General features: G+C 39.3%; 1 protein-coding gene across 1 annotated transcript in view; it reads left to right on the top strand.

Moving 5' to 3' along the window:
* The first annotated feature begins 2,529 nt into the window (after positions 1-2,529).
* The window catches only part of LOC104955097 (metal transporter CNNM4-like), a 27,277-nt gene continuing 16,002 nt past the window's right edge, over positions 2,530-13,804 (top strand). Inside the window, exons 1-4 of the mRNA XM_010782326.1 lie at positions 2,530-2,548; positions 2,840-2,983; positions 3,708-3,842; positions 6,951-7,120. Coding sequence (XP_010780628.1) covers positions 2,530-2,548; positions 2,840-2,983; positions 3,708-3,842; positions 6,951-7,120 — 468 coding nt within the window. The remainder of the gene's footprint in view (positions 2,549-2,839; positions 2,984-3,707; positions 3,843-6,950; positions 7,121-13,804) is intronic.

The following is a 13,804-nucleotide window of genomic DNA, read 5'->3' as shown; positions in this document are numbered from 1 at the left end:
CTTGCATTGTTATGGATCTAAAGGTAGCAAAAGCTAACTTTCATAGCACAGCTTTACTTCTCACTTACCACAATAAAGAAACAGACCGTATAGTACAGCACAAACAACACAAATGATCAATACTTACATATATTTTCACTTGTAGTATTATAATAATTGAAATACTGGTTCTTCTGGGGGTGTTCTATCCACGCTCAGGCAGCCACCGCACCGCAGCTGCCTGCACAATCGCTGGAGGACTGTGCTGTCACTCAAAAACTGAGTAGCCAATGGGGACGCACCCCTGAAAGTCCCGCCCACCTGGGAGGTTTGCGTCAGAATCTCAAACAAAAAATGAGGGAGCGCAAAAGAGAAAGCTGAAGCGAGAGCAAAAGTCTGATCATTGAGAAAGAAGAAACAAGAACTGCAAAGAAAAACCTATGTTAAAACAAAGAAAAAGTACTTATAGTTTACATGATTACACAAATGATTTGTTTGCAACCCTACGGGCAGATCATGCAGACTGTGTGGGGCCTCGCCTTGTGGAGGGGACTACACCTTGCGGAGTGGGGCCTCATCTGAGGCGCACCTATGCGCTTATGTGGCGCAATTAGGGTGGCGCGGCACGGTTTCGCAGCTGCGAGGCTCCACTAGCACTCATCAAATAACTGTGCGTGGGGCCTCAAATTGGCCCCTGGCCCTGGTTATTCTTGAAAATACTTCATCTGCAATATCTTTTTGGGCCGTAAATCAATATACTTATGTTATTATAATGTAATTTTAAGTTTGCACATCTTTATTTATAATTTTTTCAAAATGTACATCTCTTCAGTTCAAACCCTGAACGCATACTGTCCACCTGAGTGGACATATACAAATATCTTTGAAAAAACTAGATTAAAAAAAAAATAAGTTCAAATTTTGTTTTTCATGCCCCAAGAGCAATAATAACACTTGGTAAAAAAATCCTGACTGAGGCTTTCATAATTCATGCATGAAAGGGTTTAAAGTAAGCAAAATAAAGTCCGCCAACTCGCGCCGAGAATTGCTCGGACAGCAGTTAGTAAGATTGATTTCAGTAGCCACTTGTCTGGAAATACCGAAGACCAGAAACGGTTTTGAAAACTTTTGTCACGTAGTGATCGTCTTCTCAATAGAACATCTTTGATAATGTCTTCTGGCCAATCAGAATCAAGATAACGGCGTGGTGTTGTTGCAGGAAATCCCGACGGAGAATACTTTTGCTGTAGTACATTCTATATACATCGATACAACATGTTGATAGAAATCAATAACTGGTACGCAGGTTATGTGCGTAATCTGAAATGCGTACCGTCACTTGTGTCACAAAGCGCATTTGCGTACCGACGTACTTGTGAAGCTTTTTCAGAAGGCGGTTAGATCACCGGACGACAGAGTCGGTCTCCGTGTGCACAGACAGGGCTGCTGTTAACGTCGGTCTGTACAACGGAATTGTGCCAAAACTACGCCAACCCGCTGCTGAGGGAGACTCAGAGGAATTTACCAATTAATTCATTAAAAATCCTACAATGTGATTTCCTGGATTATTTCCCCCCATTTTGTCTCTCATAGTTGAGATATACCTAGGATGAAAATTACAGGCCTCTCATCTTTTTAAGTGGGAGAACTTGCACAATTGGTGGCTGACTAAATACTTTTTGCCCCACTGTACATAAAGAAATGGCATATTTTGGACATAGTTCGAATGGTGATTAATCATGATTAATTAATTTTTAAGCTGTGATTAATCTGATTAAAATTGTTAATCGTTTGACAGCCCTACTATTTTATCATTACGCTTTACTGTAGCATTTAACAGTCTGAGTGCTTGAATTCAAGTGCTGCACAAAAAAGACAAAGCCTTAACAGTTTGTTTTTCTTAAGAAAAGAAGCAGACAGAAATAATGTCTATATTTAGCTACTAAGACTCTTTACAGATCACATTTTTATTCAAAACGCTCCAATATATTCAGTCCTGCTCATCTCTTTGCAGCGTTGCCCTGAGGACCCATTCGAAGGAAGTGACAGCTACCACAGTGTTAACAGGACATCTCTTTATATCTATGGTGCATTTCTTCCACCAACTGTTGCAGCTGCACATCACATTGCCCTCATGCTTGTGGCGTTTGTATGTGTATACAGAGGATTTAAAAAGTCCTGATCAGACCCGGCAGCAGGACTTAATCCATGTGGAGGCATTTGATTTGTTAGGGCGTGCCCAAGGTCAAAATAATAGGTTGCGCTGGCCCATCACTGAATTGCTCTTGCTGATTAATTAGAATCAATCTCCTATCTTTATGTAGCATCTAGAATCTCACTTACCTGAAACCAACCACGCACTTTTCCGGGACATTACTGATATGTGGACTTGGTTTCGGCCCAGCAGAGCAATATAGAAGCAACAACTCAAACATTCTGGATACATTTCTTTGCAAACAAGCTCAATTTTGATGAGTTCTGGCTACTCATTTTCATGCATAGAACTTGTCTCAAGCATTAAAAATGTAAATGTGTAACATTACCGCAAACATGCATGTTTATTTTAAAGGTGAAATATGAGTTGTGATGTAAAAATATTAAATCTCTGCCAAATCTTCTCTTCTGCCTGTGTGTCACTCAGGTCTGACCAACACACACACACACACACACACACACACACACACACACACACACACACACACACACACACACACACACACACACACACACACACAGTTAATTTAAAGACCTGCGCTTTGTCTGGCAGGCTGTTATGTGACGACGATTTTTTTTCACTTGATTGCTTGGATGTATTAATGAAAAGAAAATAACAATAATGATCATTTTTCTTCCACTTTAGGAAAATCCCACCTGGCCATCGTCCAGAAGGTGAACAACGAGGGGGAGGGAGATCCCTTCTACGAGGTGTTGGGGCTGGTCACCCTCGAAGACGTCATCGAAGAGATTATCAAATCAGAGATTCTGGATGAATCGGATCTTTACAGTGAGTTTGGTATTTTTTTCTAAATGGTGTCTTTAATGTCTTTACAGATCATTTTCATCTTCATCTTTGTTATACTTCGGTTCAAAAGTTTAGTTTCTGCTGTTATCTTGAGAGGTTTTGTTCATACGTACAAACAGTCAAATTCAGATGCTGAATGTCATTATAATAAGATTTAAAGCCTCTGTTTAGTCCATTTCCCCCCAGTGTTGCTACAGAGGAGCATACTGTGGGAACTTTATTATTGAATTAGTTTTCCAGTCCAGAAAAGACTAAGAGACCCCCAGTCAATGCTGATTGTTTTGCACTTTCGTCGATCTCTTGGAACCATTGTTCAGCATTTTATCTTGTTTCCATGTACAAATATTTCATACAAACTAATAAGTACTAAATAATACTAAAAAATGTATGAATATATTACTATATAATATGCTTTTGTTGCAGAGATTCCAATTGTAAGTTTTCACCGTTTTTTATCAGTGAATTTAATTATTTAAATTACTTTGTTCAATTCCCAAGATATCAAAACAGATTATTTTCTATCACAGGATCAAGCAATAAGCGGCTCCTGTTGTTGCTTCACAGAACAGCTGATATGATTTTTACAATGCTGTTTAGCTGCTGTAAAACATCTGTACAGCATGGCCTCGCTTTGCTGATTGCTAAACAGTTTTGAACTTTCAACTGAACATTGACTTAATGAACGCGTTTGTCTGTTACTTCTCAGCTGATAACCGCAACAGGAAAAAAGTGGCGCCCAATAAAAACAAGATAGACTTCTCCGCCTTCAAGAACGAGAGTGAATCAAAAGTGAAGTGCTCTCCTCAGCTGCTGCTGGCCGCACATCGCTTCCTGGCTACAGGTGAGGAACGGATTTATACAAGCATGAGCATACACAATCATCACAGTGACAAACACACAACCACAATATCTTTTATAACATTTAACAGTTGAAATATGCACTTCATATAGGAACTTTTATTGAATTGATTTCCTATTATTCAGCTTGATAACTCTATTTCACATATTCTTCTTGTCTAACAGCTTCAGTTACTTTTCAGATTAAGTTTTCCCCCGCACCCCTCTAGTGATAAACATGTATATCAAAATGTATTCATTTTTAATGTTTATGATGAACTCAGGAATTCTTCATCGAGATCATTCTTATCTAGCAAATAATCCTCTTTAAGCCTCTTGAAGCCTCTTGGTTCAGTTGAAGTGCATCGTCACAAAGATGAAAACAAGACTTTTTCTCTGAGAAATTCATCAAAGTTGGCTTTTTAGAGATCTGTAGTTCTCACAGGATTGGACACATCTACAAACAAATGATGAATTTATAGAATATGATGCATTGCTGTAGATTACATCACCACAATAGGTAAAACATTTGTTAAAATTAGCATCAATTTAAAGGTGGGGTAGGTAATTTTGGAGAAACCAGCTCGAGTGCGCTATAATTTGAAAATACACAACCGGAAAAAATCTGCCACTTCCTTACAGAGCCCCTCCTCCAACACACACGAACGCGCACATGACCAATGAGGGCACGAGATAAGTTTGTGCACAGATGGAAGGCTGACAGGCAGGTAGGCCATCCAGTTATTTTAGCCGGGCCGGCTCAAATGATTGTTCGTGCTTTTTACAGTACCACGGCTTCCACAGATGACATTCTTTTATGGATTTGTTGTCAAAGCACTTAAGATATTCATTGCTATCGGGATGTTAAGAGAATTCCATGGAATATAACAAAAAGTGTATCTCGAGCCGGTTTCTCAAACTTACCTACCCCACCTTTAAACATCTACAACAATAATATATAAGTACAAATTAATGCAGCAGTAATGTTAATCCATAAAACATCATATATTACAAACCAAACTTTTACTGCCCAATGACTCCTTTTACCTTTGATACGTTCACCTACTGATACAAACCATTTACTTCAGTTAAAGATGAGATTACTTCTTTCAACACTTAAAATATTGAAAGGATATTTAGCCATTGTATAAATATCCTCAGGATGTCAGGATGAATTCTGCCCTCCTGCCATCTGAGGTCTTCACATGCAGGGAGGAGTTTGACATTTGTTTGTCTACTCTGAAAGTATTTTTAAGATCCCTGCAGTGTCCCTGTCTGTGCTTACCGCTACAAGAACACTCAGGACTAATGCCAGCTGGATGTGGTGCATCGCCACTTCTTCAAATAATTTGAGAATGTGTTGCAATCCATCTGGTTAGCAAGCGTTCGCGGACGTGATGTGCCAGGAGCAGTTAGCACTAGCTCTGCGGCTAGCATGACGTAGCACTTCCTTGTTTCACAGACACTGTGGTGGGGAAGTCTATTACCTCTGCAGGGATAACACCGCTGTCTGCTGACACGTTGCTGTTTCTTTGTCAGGAGGATGGGTTTCAGTTTTCTTTCTTGATTCAATACACAGGAATGGGATTCCCCCCTTTTTTATTTTGGTCCACGAAATTACTGTTTACCGGTTTCTTTACCTGTTTTTGTTCACATCAGTGATCATTACCCAGCTCTTATTTCACATTATGTCAAATTTCTGTTGCCTTTGATACCTGATACGGATATTCAGACTATCACCAATCTTTAAGAAATGTATTCCAGTCAGGGAATTTAATATGCATAATGCCACCATTATGCTTCAATAACAGCAAGCCTCCTTCAGTCTGTGTTGCATGTTATGAGCTGATTGATTGAAGATGTACTTGTTGACTTAATATTTAAATCATAATGGAAGGAGTTTGTTTGCGTTTTTAGATGATGAATTACCACATGGGTTGTATATGCCTCACCTCTCACTGTGTGTCGCAGGGGGTTTTGTTTGCATGGCGGACTGCTTCATTGTTCTCAGTGTGGGTTGGGTTGAGGGCACTTAGGTTTGAGCTCTGATTGCAACAGCCTGGCCTGCGACAGTTTGGAATTGCATGTAAACCAAATACATTTCACAACCTGAGACTATGCACCATCATTAACATTTATGTAAATGTCTTAGTGTTAGCCAAAAGGCTAAAATCCCCATGTTCCCTCCAGAGGGAGTTTCTCTTTTTTGCTCATTTCAATTTCTCAGAGGCCAGTGTGTCATCTTTAATTATATATTTATGTCTAACAATGTAAAACAAAACGTAAGTCAAGCATTTCAAAATTCTTCTCTCACACTTGAGCAAGCCATACCTATTAGGATTCAATGTTGCAGTACTTATTTGTTATTTCTTTATAAGCCTAACATTGAGCTGATTTTCATTTGAATACATTTGATATTATTCTATGTAATGTAATGTCCATTTATGTCACAACAATAGATTCCTTGCAATACTAAATTCATTCAGTTTGTCAAGGCTAAATGTATAGCTTGAAATATGTAACCCTCTTCTGTTGAACCAACATAACGTACATTTTGGTATTATTATTTAGCATTGTAGAGGGCAATAAACTCAGACATGCATTTGTTATAATGAATTACTTATGATCAATAACTAGCCAGACGAGAACTTGGCTGATACTGCCAATGAATAAGCAAGTGCAGGAACATAAGATATTGTCCCGACAGCAAGGCTAACTGAGCTAACGGCTAACTAGAGAACAGCAGCTAATGTCAGCAGATCTTAGTAGGGGTAGGCGTTACGCTACTTTGTCGACACGTTTTTTTTGTATTTATATATATCAGAAAACTATGTAAATCACAGAGATCGAAAGGCAGCCAAAGGAGATGTTTCACAAAAACATTGAACGTATCATTTAATATGCACATTGATCCATGATGTGTTTGTTGGAAGTAAGAAGGTAATTGGATCTCAAGTCAGTTTGGAAAAAAACATATTTTCTTTGTGTAATGAAGTATATAAACCTCCCAAAAATGTATTTATGATCCTTTTTGGTTGTTTAGGACAGTAAAATAAGTGTACATTAATTCCCCTTTCACCTCAAAGAACATTTTCTTCTTGTCTTCCTACAGAGGTGAGCTTGTTCAGCCCATCTCAGATCTCAGACAAGGTGCTGCTGCGGATCCTGCGCCACCCCGATGTGATCCAGGAGATCAAGTTCAGTGACAGTGACAAGCGTTCGCTCCATCACTACGTCTACCAGAGGAGCAAGCCCGTCGACTACTTTGTTCTCATCCTGCAGGTACGTGAAGACCGAGGGAAGAGGAGGGTGAAGCACGAGCTGGCTCTGTGACCGCTTGATGCTTCAGTGTGGGTGAAATATCAGCACACTGTTGTCTGATCTTCCAAAAGCCCTCAGAAAGGAGAGCAGGAACACTGGTAGATTATAACTCCCTCCCACACACTCACGTATACTCCAACACAAAGTAGGATAATATCTATTTTTCTTTCAGCTCTGACAATATACTGTTCTCAAGTTCTCAAAAGTGAGTCAACTACAGAAAACATTTTTTTGCATTCTTGTTTGTTTTGTTGATTTGTCTTCTGTGTGCAAATAGGCTCCTTCTTGTATGTTTTAAATTACACTGTTTTAGCAAAGTTCATACTACACTTTAAGAATTAGCAGCAAAATAACCTTAACACATGGTGCATTAGTAACTTTTCAGGAGCTCTTACATTTTTGTTGCTGGTTGCAACATCAGTTGTGCTTGACATAGTTTTGGGTAAATAAGAGGACAGAGTAATGGCTGGCACATCATTTAAAACATACAGGAAAAACCAACAGGACTTGATGTGGTCGTGCTGTCATGTAATCTGGCAGAACTCAATCTAGAAAATGCAGTTTGAGTAAAGCCTACTGATATTCTTTTCCCTCACCGTGCTGAACACATTGCGCCATATTAATGTCATATTCCCGTTGCTTCAGCCTGGAAACGAAGCTGTGAAGCTTAAATCTATGGGACTGACTCTTCCTCTTTCTTTCTTTGACAATTATCTCAAACTCTTCCCTTCTTCACCTGCCATCCCATCCCCTCACAAAGTGCATCTTGAGCTTAGCAGTATTGATCGGCCTGCCTTCTAGTTAAACGCTGAGCTACAGCTTGTGACAGATGGCAGTAGGCGATAATAATTATCTTAAAGTTTGTTCTTGAAATATATGTTAAGTCACTTTTGATTCCCGAATGAAGACACAAAGGTGATTGTGCTCACTGGAGGGAAGCTCTCAAGGATTACTACCTTACGCTTCTAAATGTAGTGTTACAATAGGATATGATGAAGGCCTGAAAAGGACATATTTAAAGCTGTCCATTCACAGGCACAATGCTTCGTTTTTTTAAGTTATCCTCATTTTTGACGGAAGTTTGGGTTGACAAATGTTTTTTGAGAAAGGCCTAGGTTCAAAGTTTGGGCACTGTAATATAATTCCTCTAATAGGCAAGGGAGTTTCCCTAAAAAACACCCGGAAACATAATCATCAAAACTATTCACCTTTGTGGCTTTGAACATATGTCAGTAAAGAAAACAATTAACATGATTGGTCTTTTAATTAGATTTGCTGCTTTGGTGTGGTCTTTTAATTAGATTTGCTGCTTTGGTGTGGTATTTTCTATGTGTAAATGATGAATTTGGTTTGCTGCATGGTCCACAAAGAATGATAAGAAGAGACTCCCTTCCAATCTCTCATGAGACACTCCTCTTCTCCCTCAATAAATCCTTCCTTGAAATGTTTCAGAAGATAGACAAAGGCCTGCTGTTACAGAAATCACTGTTAAACAAAATAATACATTTCATGTATGGCAAAAGCAATCGGATGGAGAACAAAAGATTGGACTGTCTGGAAACAGATGTATTCTATATCTATGCAAAAGAAAGCACAGTGCAGGAATACATTGCATCCTATGTTTACAGCATGTTTAAATACATCTGTGTGTTGATATATAAACAACTGTTTAGAAGTCACAACTAATCCAAAGTCCATCAACTCCATAAGGAGATTAGCCGGCTACTTTAAGAGCTTTAGCAACCAGGTTTGGTGGAGTGCCAGGCTGGAGTGATTAAGCATGAAGGCATCCAAAAAAGGAAAAATCTGTTTGTAGAATTTGTACTCACCTGAAAAAACCAAATGGCTGCTGTTGTTTTGAGTTTATTTGTGCTCTTTTACCAAACACTCACCCCATCATTTAAGAAAAACTGACCGACAAGTGTATTAAATATAGGAATAAAACTCCTAACTTAAGGTTAATGTTTATGCTTTTGATATTATAATACCAAACTTGAAAACAAATTTGATAAAAAGTATGCCCGTTTATTTGAATTGTAACCATGCAATACACTGTTACATTACATGTACCGTTTGAATCGTCCTTTTCCATTCATTCTTTGCTGTAAAACACTTATTGTATAAACAAGTATGTTTTCTAAGGATCTTTTCCCATTAGTTAATTTGTTAGCTAGCTAATTTAACACATTTCCCATTGTAGGTTTTTGAAAGTAATGGATTTATTTGGCACATTAATGGATTATGTGTATATTTCTATCTGCATATGACATTGTGGTTAATAGAGCCTGAGTGGATACCAGAATGCTCCTCTGCTAGGTGTACATGCTTAGCAGTAGCTCAGTCTGTAGGAAATAGCTTGGGGACCAAAAATAAGGGGTGAGAACTGGTAGCTGTAGAGGTGCCAGTTGCCGAGGTGTCTGTGAGCAAGGCATCGAACACCCAACTGTTTCCTGACCACTGGCAGCCCCTTTGCTCTGCCACCTCTCCTTAGTGCATGTCTGTCCTGAATATTAATAACTCCTCTATTTTCATGTTATTCCTTTGTCATACATTCCTATAGATGTTCTCTTAATTCCCACCTTGAATATTCCCAAACGTTTGCAGGCCTAGGTAGGAGCAAACACCCTTCCATTTAAACACTTGTCAAATCTGTCAGCGATGCAGCATGAGGGCACAACACACTTTTCTTTCTCGCTTTTACAACATTTTCGAGTCAATGCTGCCGCTACAGCGCCGCCTGTTAAAAGGCTTTCATGTGTGATTATAACTGCCGGCAACATTTAACGTTCAAATGTCACTTTCATTTAGACATAAATGGCATCATTGGAACAGATAGAAGCAGCCAGCAATTACATTTTTGCTCTTCACTAAATGATCCCTGTTATACAGTATAAGATGGTAGTGGAGGGAGGAAGGATACCGTACTCACACACTTATCATTGTACCTCCTTCTGCATGCTTACACACCCTCCAAACACACCAAACTCCCAGAGCACGCCTCCTGTCTCCTCTCTGTGTACATGTACACGTGCGCTCAAATCCCACAGGATGGGAAAATGACGATTAATTGTCTTAATCTCCGCTCTTTCACACACACTTATATCCCACACATCCTTTATGTCAATGTCACCAAACAGTCATTAGCCAGGTTCAGTAATCCAGGGGGATCATTTCCACTTTCTCCTCACGGTGAGATTTTCACAGTGGGGGGCCGGATATTTGTGAGGAGGTTGTGGAGACCCCACATGTGGAATAATCCGCTGAGACCTTTTTGGAAAGGGAGGCATTTAGTGTCAGCATGCCAGGGAGGGAATGTTCCACCGGAGGGAAAGATACTGTCAGAGCCAGTCATTGTGAAATGTTCTGCATGGTGAGTGCAGAAAAGCCTCTGGGTTTAAGTTGGATTTTAGGAGAAGTACATGTACTGATACCCTGCTTTTACTCAGGATGCTTTGCTTTCTGTCAAATGTTAAGATTGCTTACACAAAACAAGGTTTAGTTGAAGACAGCTATTTAAAGACAAGATCCAGGAGCTTCCAGGTATAACCATTTTCATTTCAAGTACCTAACCTAGATTTCTGTATAAATACGAATTTAGAAAAGATGGACTATTTTCATCAGATCCTGTCTTGAGCTGATGAATATTTTATTTTGGTTATTTCAGATACACTGCAGACTCGTTGAATTATAGATTTATAATTTCTCTGAAGAGTCACTGACAAGCCTGTGTATAGAGAACTTAGCGAAATGTGGACGTCAACATGGAGTTTGTGTGCTGCTCATTTTTGGCCTGTAAACAAAGTGATCCCCTCACATTCCAGCGGTGCTTGTTTGGAAACAGGAAGGTGAGAAACAGACAGAAAATAGTTAGTGGAAAATGTGAGAAAAAGGAAATTTTTTAGATGGGGGTTTACTAGAGATTATTGGTTAAAAAAAGTATATTACACAGTGTGGTGTTGGTGATGTGCGGAGCAACCTTTTGGCGTGTTCAGAACTAAAACAAGAAGGACTTGTTGCAAATAAACAAGCCTCATACAGGCATTGTATGTGGTACGTGCACATTTAATGCAGGTTCCTTAAAGTGGACATATCATGCTATATTTGAAACATATATTGTAGGGCCATACCTATATAAAACATGTCTGTGAAGTTTTTTATTCAAAATACCAAACAGATCATGCATTTTAGCCATGCCTCATTTCGCTCTATTTGCTCTTTTCCAGCCCTGTTTTTGCAAGTGCTGATTCTGCCTATGTGGCAGACTACAGCACCACTTACAGGCCTGGCATATGTACTACAGCGTCTCCAGCGCTTTCGAGCGGCAATGGCCGTGGCCCAACCCCCCATTCCCCTGATAGGTGGAGAGTTGCCCATATAGGCGGAGCACCCCTTTTCTGACGTCAGAAAAATTAACGTCTGTATCAGCTCAGTTGCAGTCCCGTTTTTAGAGATTTTGAGTATGGAGGAAAAGAGAGAGGGTTGTGTTTTCTGACACTTGGTGAGTTCCCTGACACACCGGGGACACATATTCATGTATAAAAGACGTACAAAAGTGCATTTTGCATGACAGGTCCCCTTTAAGTAGGATTATTATAAATGTCTACAGATTAAGAGTGTTTTGATGGGTACAGTAAAAAAAAAAGGCTTAATTTTCAATGACAAGCTGAACATTTAATGTTTGCTCCATTATTTTCTTTCTTTTAGTCCCGCTGACCATGAAAAGATAAACATGTGTATGACAGTGCTAAGGTGCAAGAAGGGTAAAAGCCAGTTGTACTCATGTTGTGTTAAAATAAGGTAAATAGCTAATAGTGTAATGTTGGTACTTTTTTTATCACATTTTTGTGAATAAAAACTCTTCCGAATGTTCTAAATTGACTTTCCAACCAAAAGTTTCCCAAGGAGTGTGTGAATCTTATTTGATAAACTATACATATGAAACTTTTGATTGTTCTCGCTAACCTCCAAGAGCACCCACCGGCTTTTGTGAAGGCAGGTATATTGTGAGGCACACAGCTGTATAAAAGGAGCTAGAGATGTCCCGATCCGATCACGTGATTTTCAAAAGATCGGAATCGGGAGAAAAAAAATCGGGGATCAGGATTTTTTCTTTTCTTTTTTTAAATACTTTTTTAAAATTTTGTATTCAATGTTACAAAACAAAAATGACCATGTTCAAGTCTTAAAGTCATCCTGAGGCCTTAGTTTTGGTTTCAAATTACACAACATCATGTATGTGTTGCTTCTTTGGGGCTTGTTTTCATAGACCTGGTTGCTTATTTCTCTCAAATCTGGCAACAGAGTGGGCAGGGCGCAGTGTCTAATTGTAGCAGTAAGCTAACGAGTATTGATAAGCTTTATTTTGTTTTGATCCAATGCTGCACAACTGAACTGATCCAATGCTGCTGTGAAAGAAAGAAGCTATATCCATGTTGGATAGAATATCCAATTTAAATAAAAAAATAACCTTAAGGGACAACTTGAATGCTTTTTTTCTTTTTTTTCTCTTAATGCATTGCATAAAGATCAGATCGGGAAAAATCGGTATCGGCAAATTGTCAAAATCAAATGATCGGAATCGGATCGGGAGCAAAAAAAGGTGATCGGGACATCCCTAAAAGGAGCCCTATTGTCCTCATTTTCAGGTTCATACTCATGTTACATGTTTCCATGCTTTAATGTTCAAAAAGCTCTTTCTCATACTGCCTGTGCTTCAGCACCTCTTTTCACCCTCTGTCTGAAACCAGAGCCCAGTCTGCTCTGATTGGTTAGCTGGTCGGATCTGTTGTGATTGGTCAACCGCTTAGAGATTTCACTCCTCTTAGCCTAACGTACAATGTGTTTGAGTACTAGCTAATAGAAGCGCGAGTGTTACTTAGTGACATCACTGTAAGTAAACAAAGAAGTCCTATGGAGGCGTTTCAGACGGGGTGGATTGTGTGGGAGAGAAACTCCCTCTGGAGGAAACTTAGAAGATCATTTATTTGACATGAACAAAAACCTATACAACACACTAAAGGGGAGGGAAAACCCCCAAAAGTATAATAGATGATGTGTAGGGGGTAAAATAAACTTGAATACATAGTTCTGTGACTTTAGAGGAAGCTGCATGAAGTTTCGTCTTGCCTTGAGTGACGTCACTTGAGTCAGACTCGGTTCTATGGTGAAGAAAATGTGGAGGTGTGGGGTCAGAAAGAAGAAAGCGTACAAGACCTCTGCAGCCCGCTCTGTATCTCTGCAACTAGCAAACGTTTCATTGTGGGTAATGAAGGTTGCAGGCTTTGCAACAATTTCTAAACTTTTTCTATAGAAAAAAACTAAAAATGTCCATAACGCAAACCATAAATGCTCCACTGTGATAATACAGTGACTGCTTGTAAAAAGTGTTCAAGGAAGATTGATTATTGTTTTCCATTATGTTATGTGTGTATCTTAGGGGAGTCTTATGTGAACCTTGAGACCTCAGATACACATTACTCAGTTTCCTTGTTCCACTCCTTTTATAGTATGAGTACATTTGTGTGTGTGTGTGTGTGTGTGTGTGTGTGTGTGTGTGTGTGTGTGTGTGTGTGTGTGTGTGTGTGTGTGTGTGTGTGTGTGTGTGTGTGTGTGTGGGTGTGTGTGTGTGTGTGTGTGTGTGTGTGT

The sequence above is a fragment of the Notothenia coriiceps genome, unplaced genomic scaffold, assembly GCF_000735185.1.
Source record: "Notothenia coriiceps isolate Sejong01 unplaced genomic scaffold, NC01 NC01_scaffold00024633, whole genome shotgun sequence".
NCBI lineage: Eukaryota > Metazoa > Chordata > Actinopteri > Perciformes > Nototheniidae > Notothenia > Notothenia coriiceps.
The sequence above is the reverse complement of the archived record's forward strand: the minus strand, read 5'-3'. Positions and strand labels throughout refer to the sequence as shown.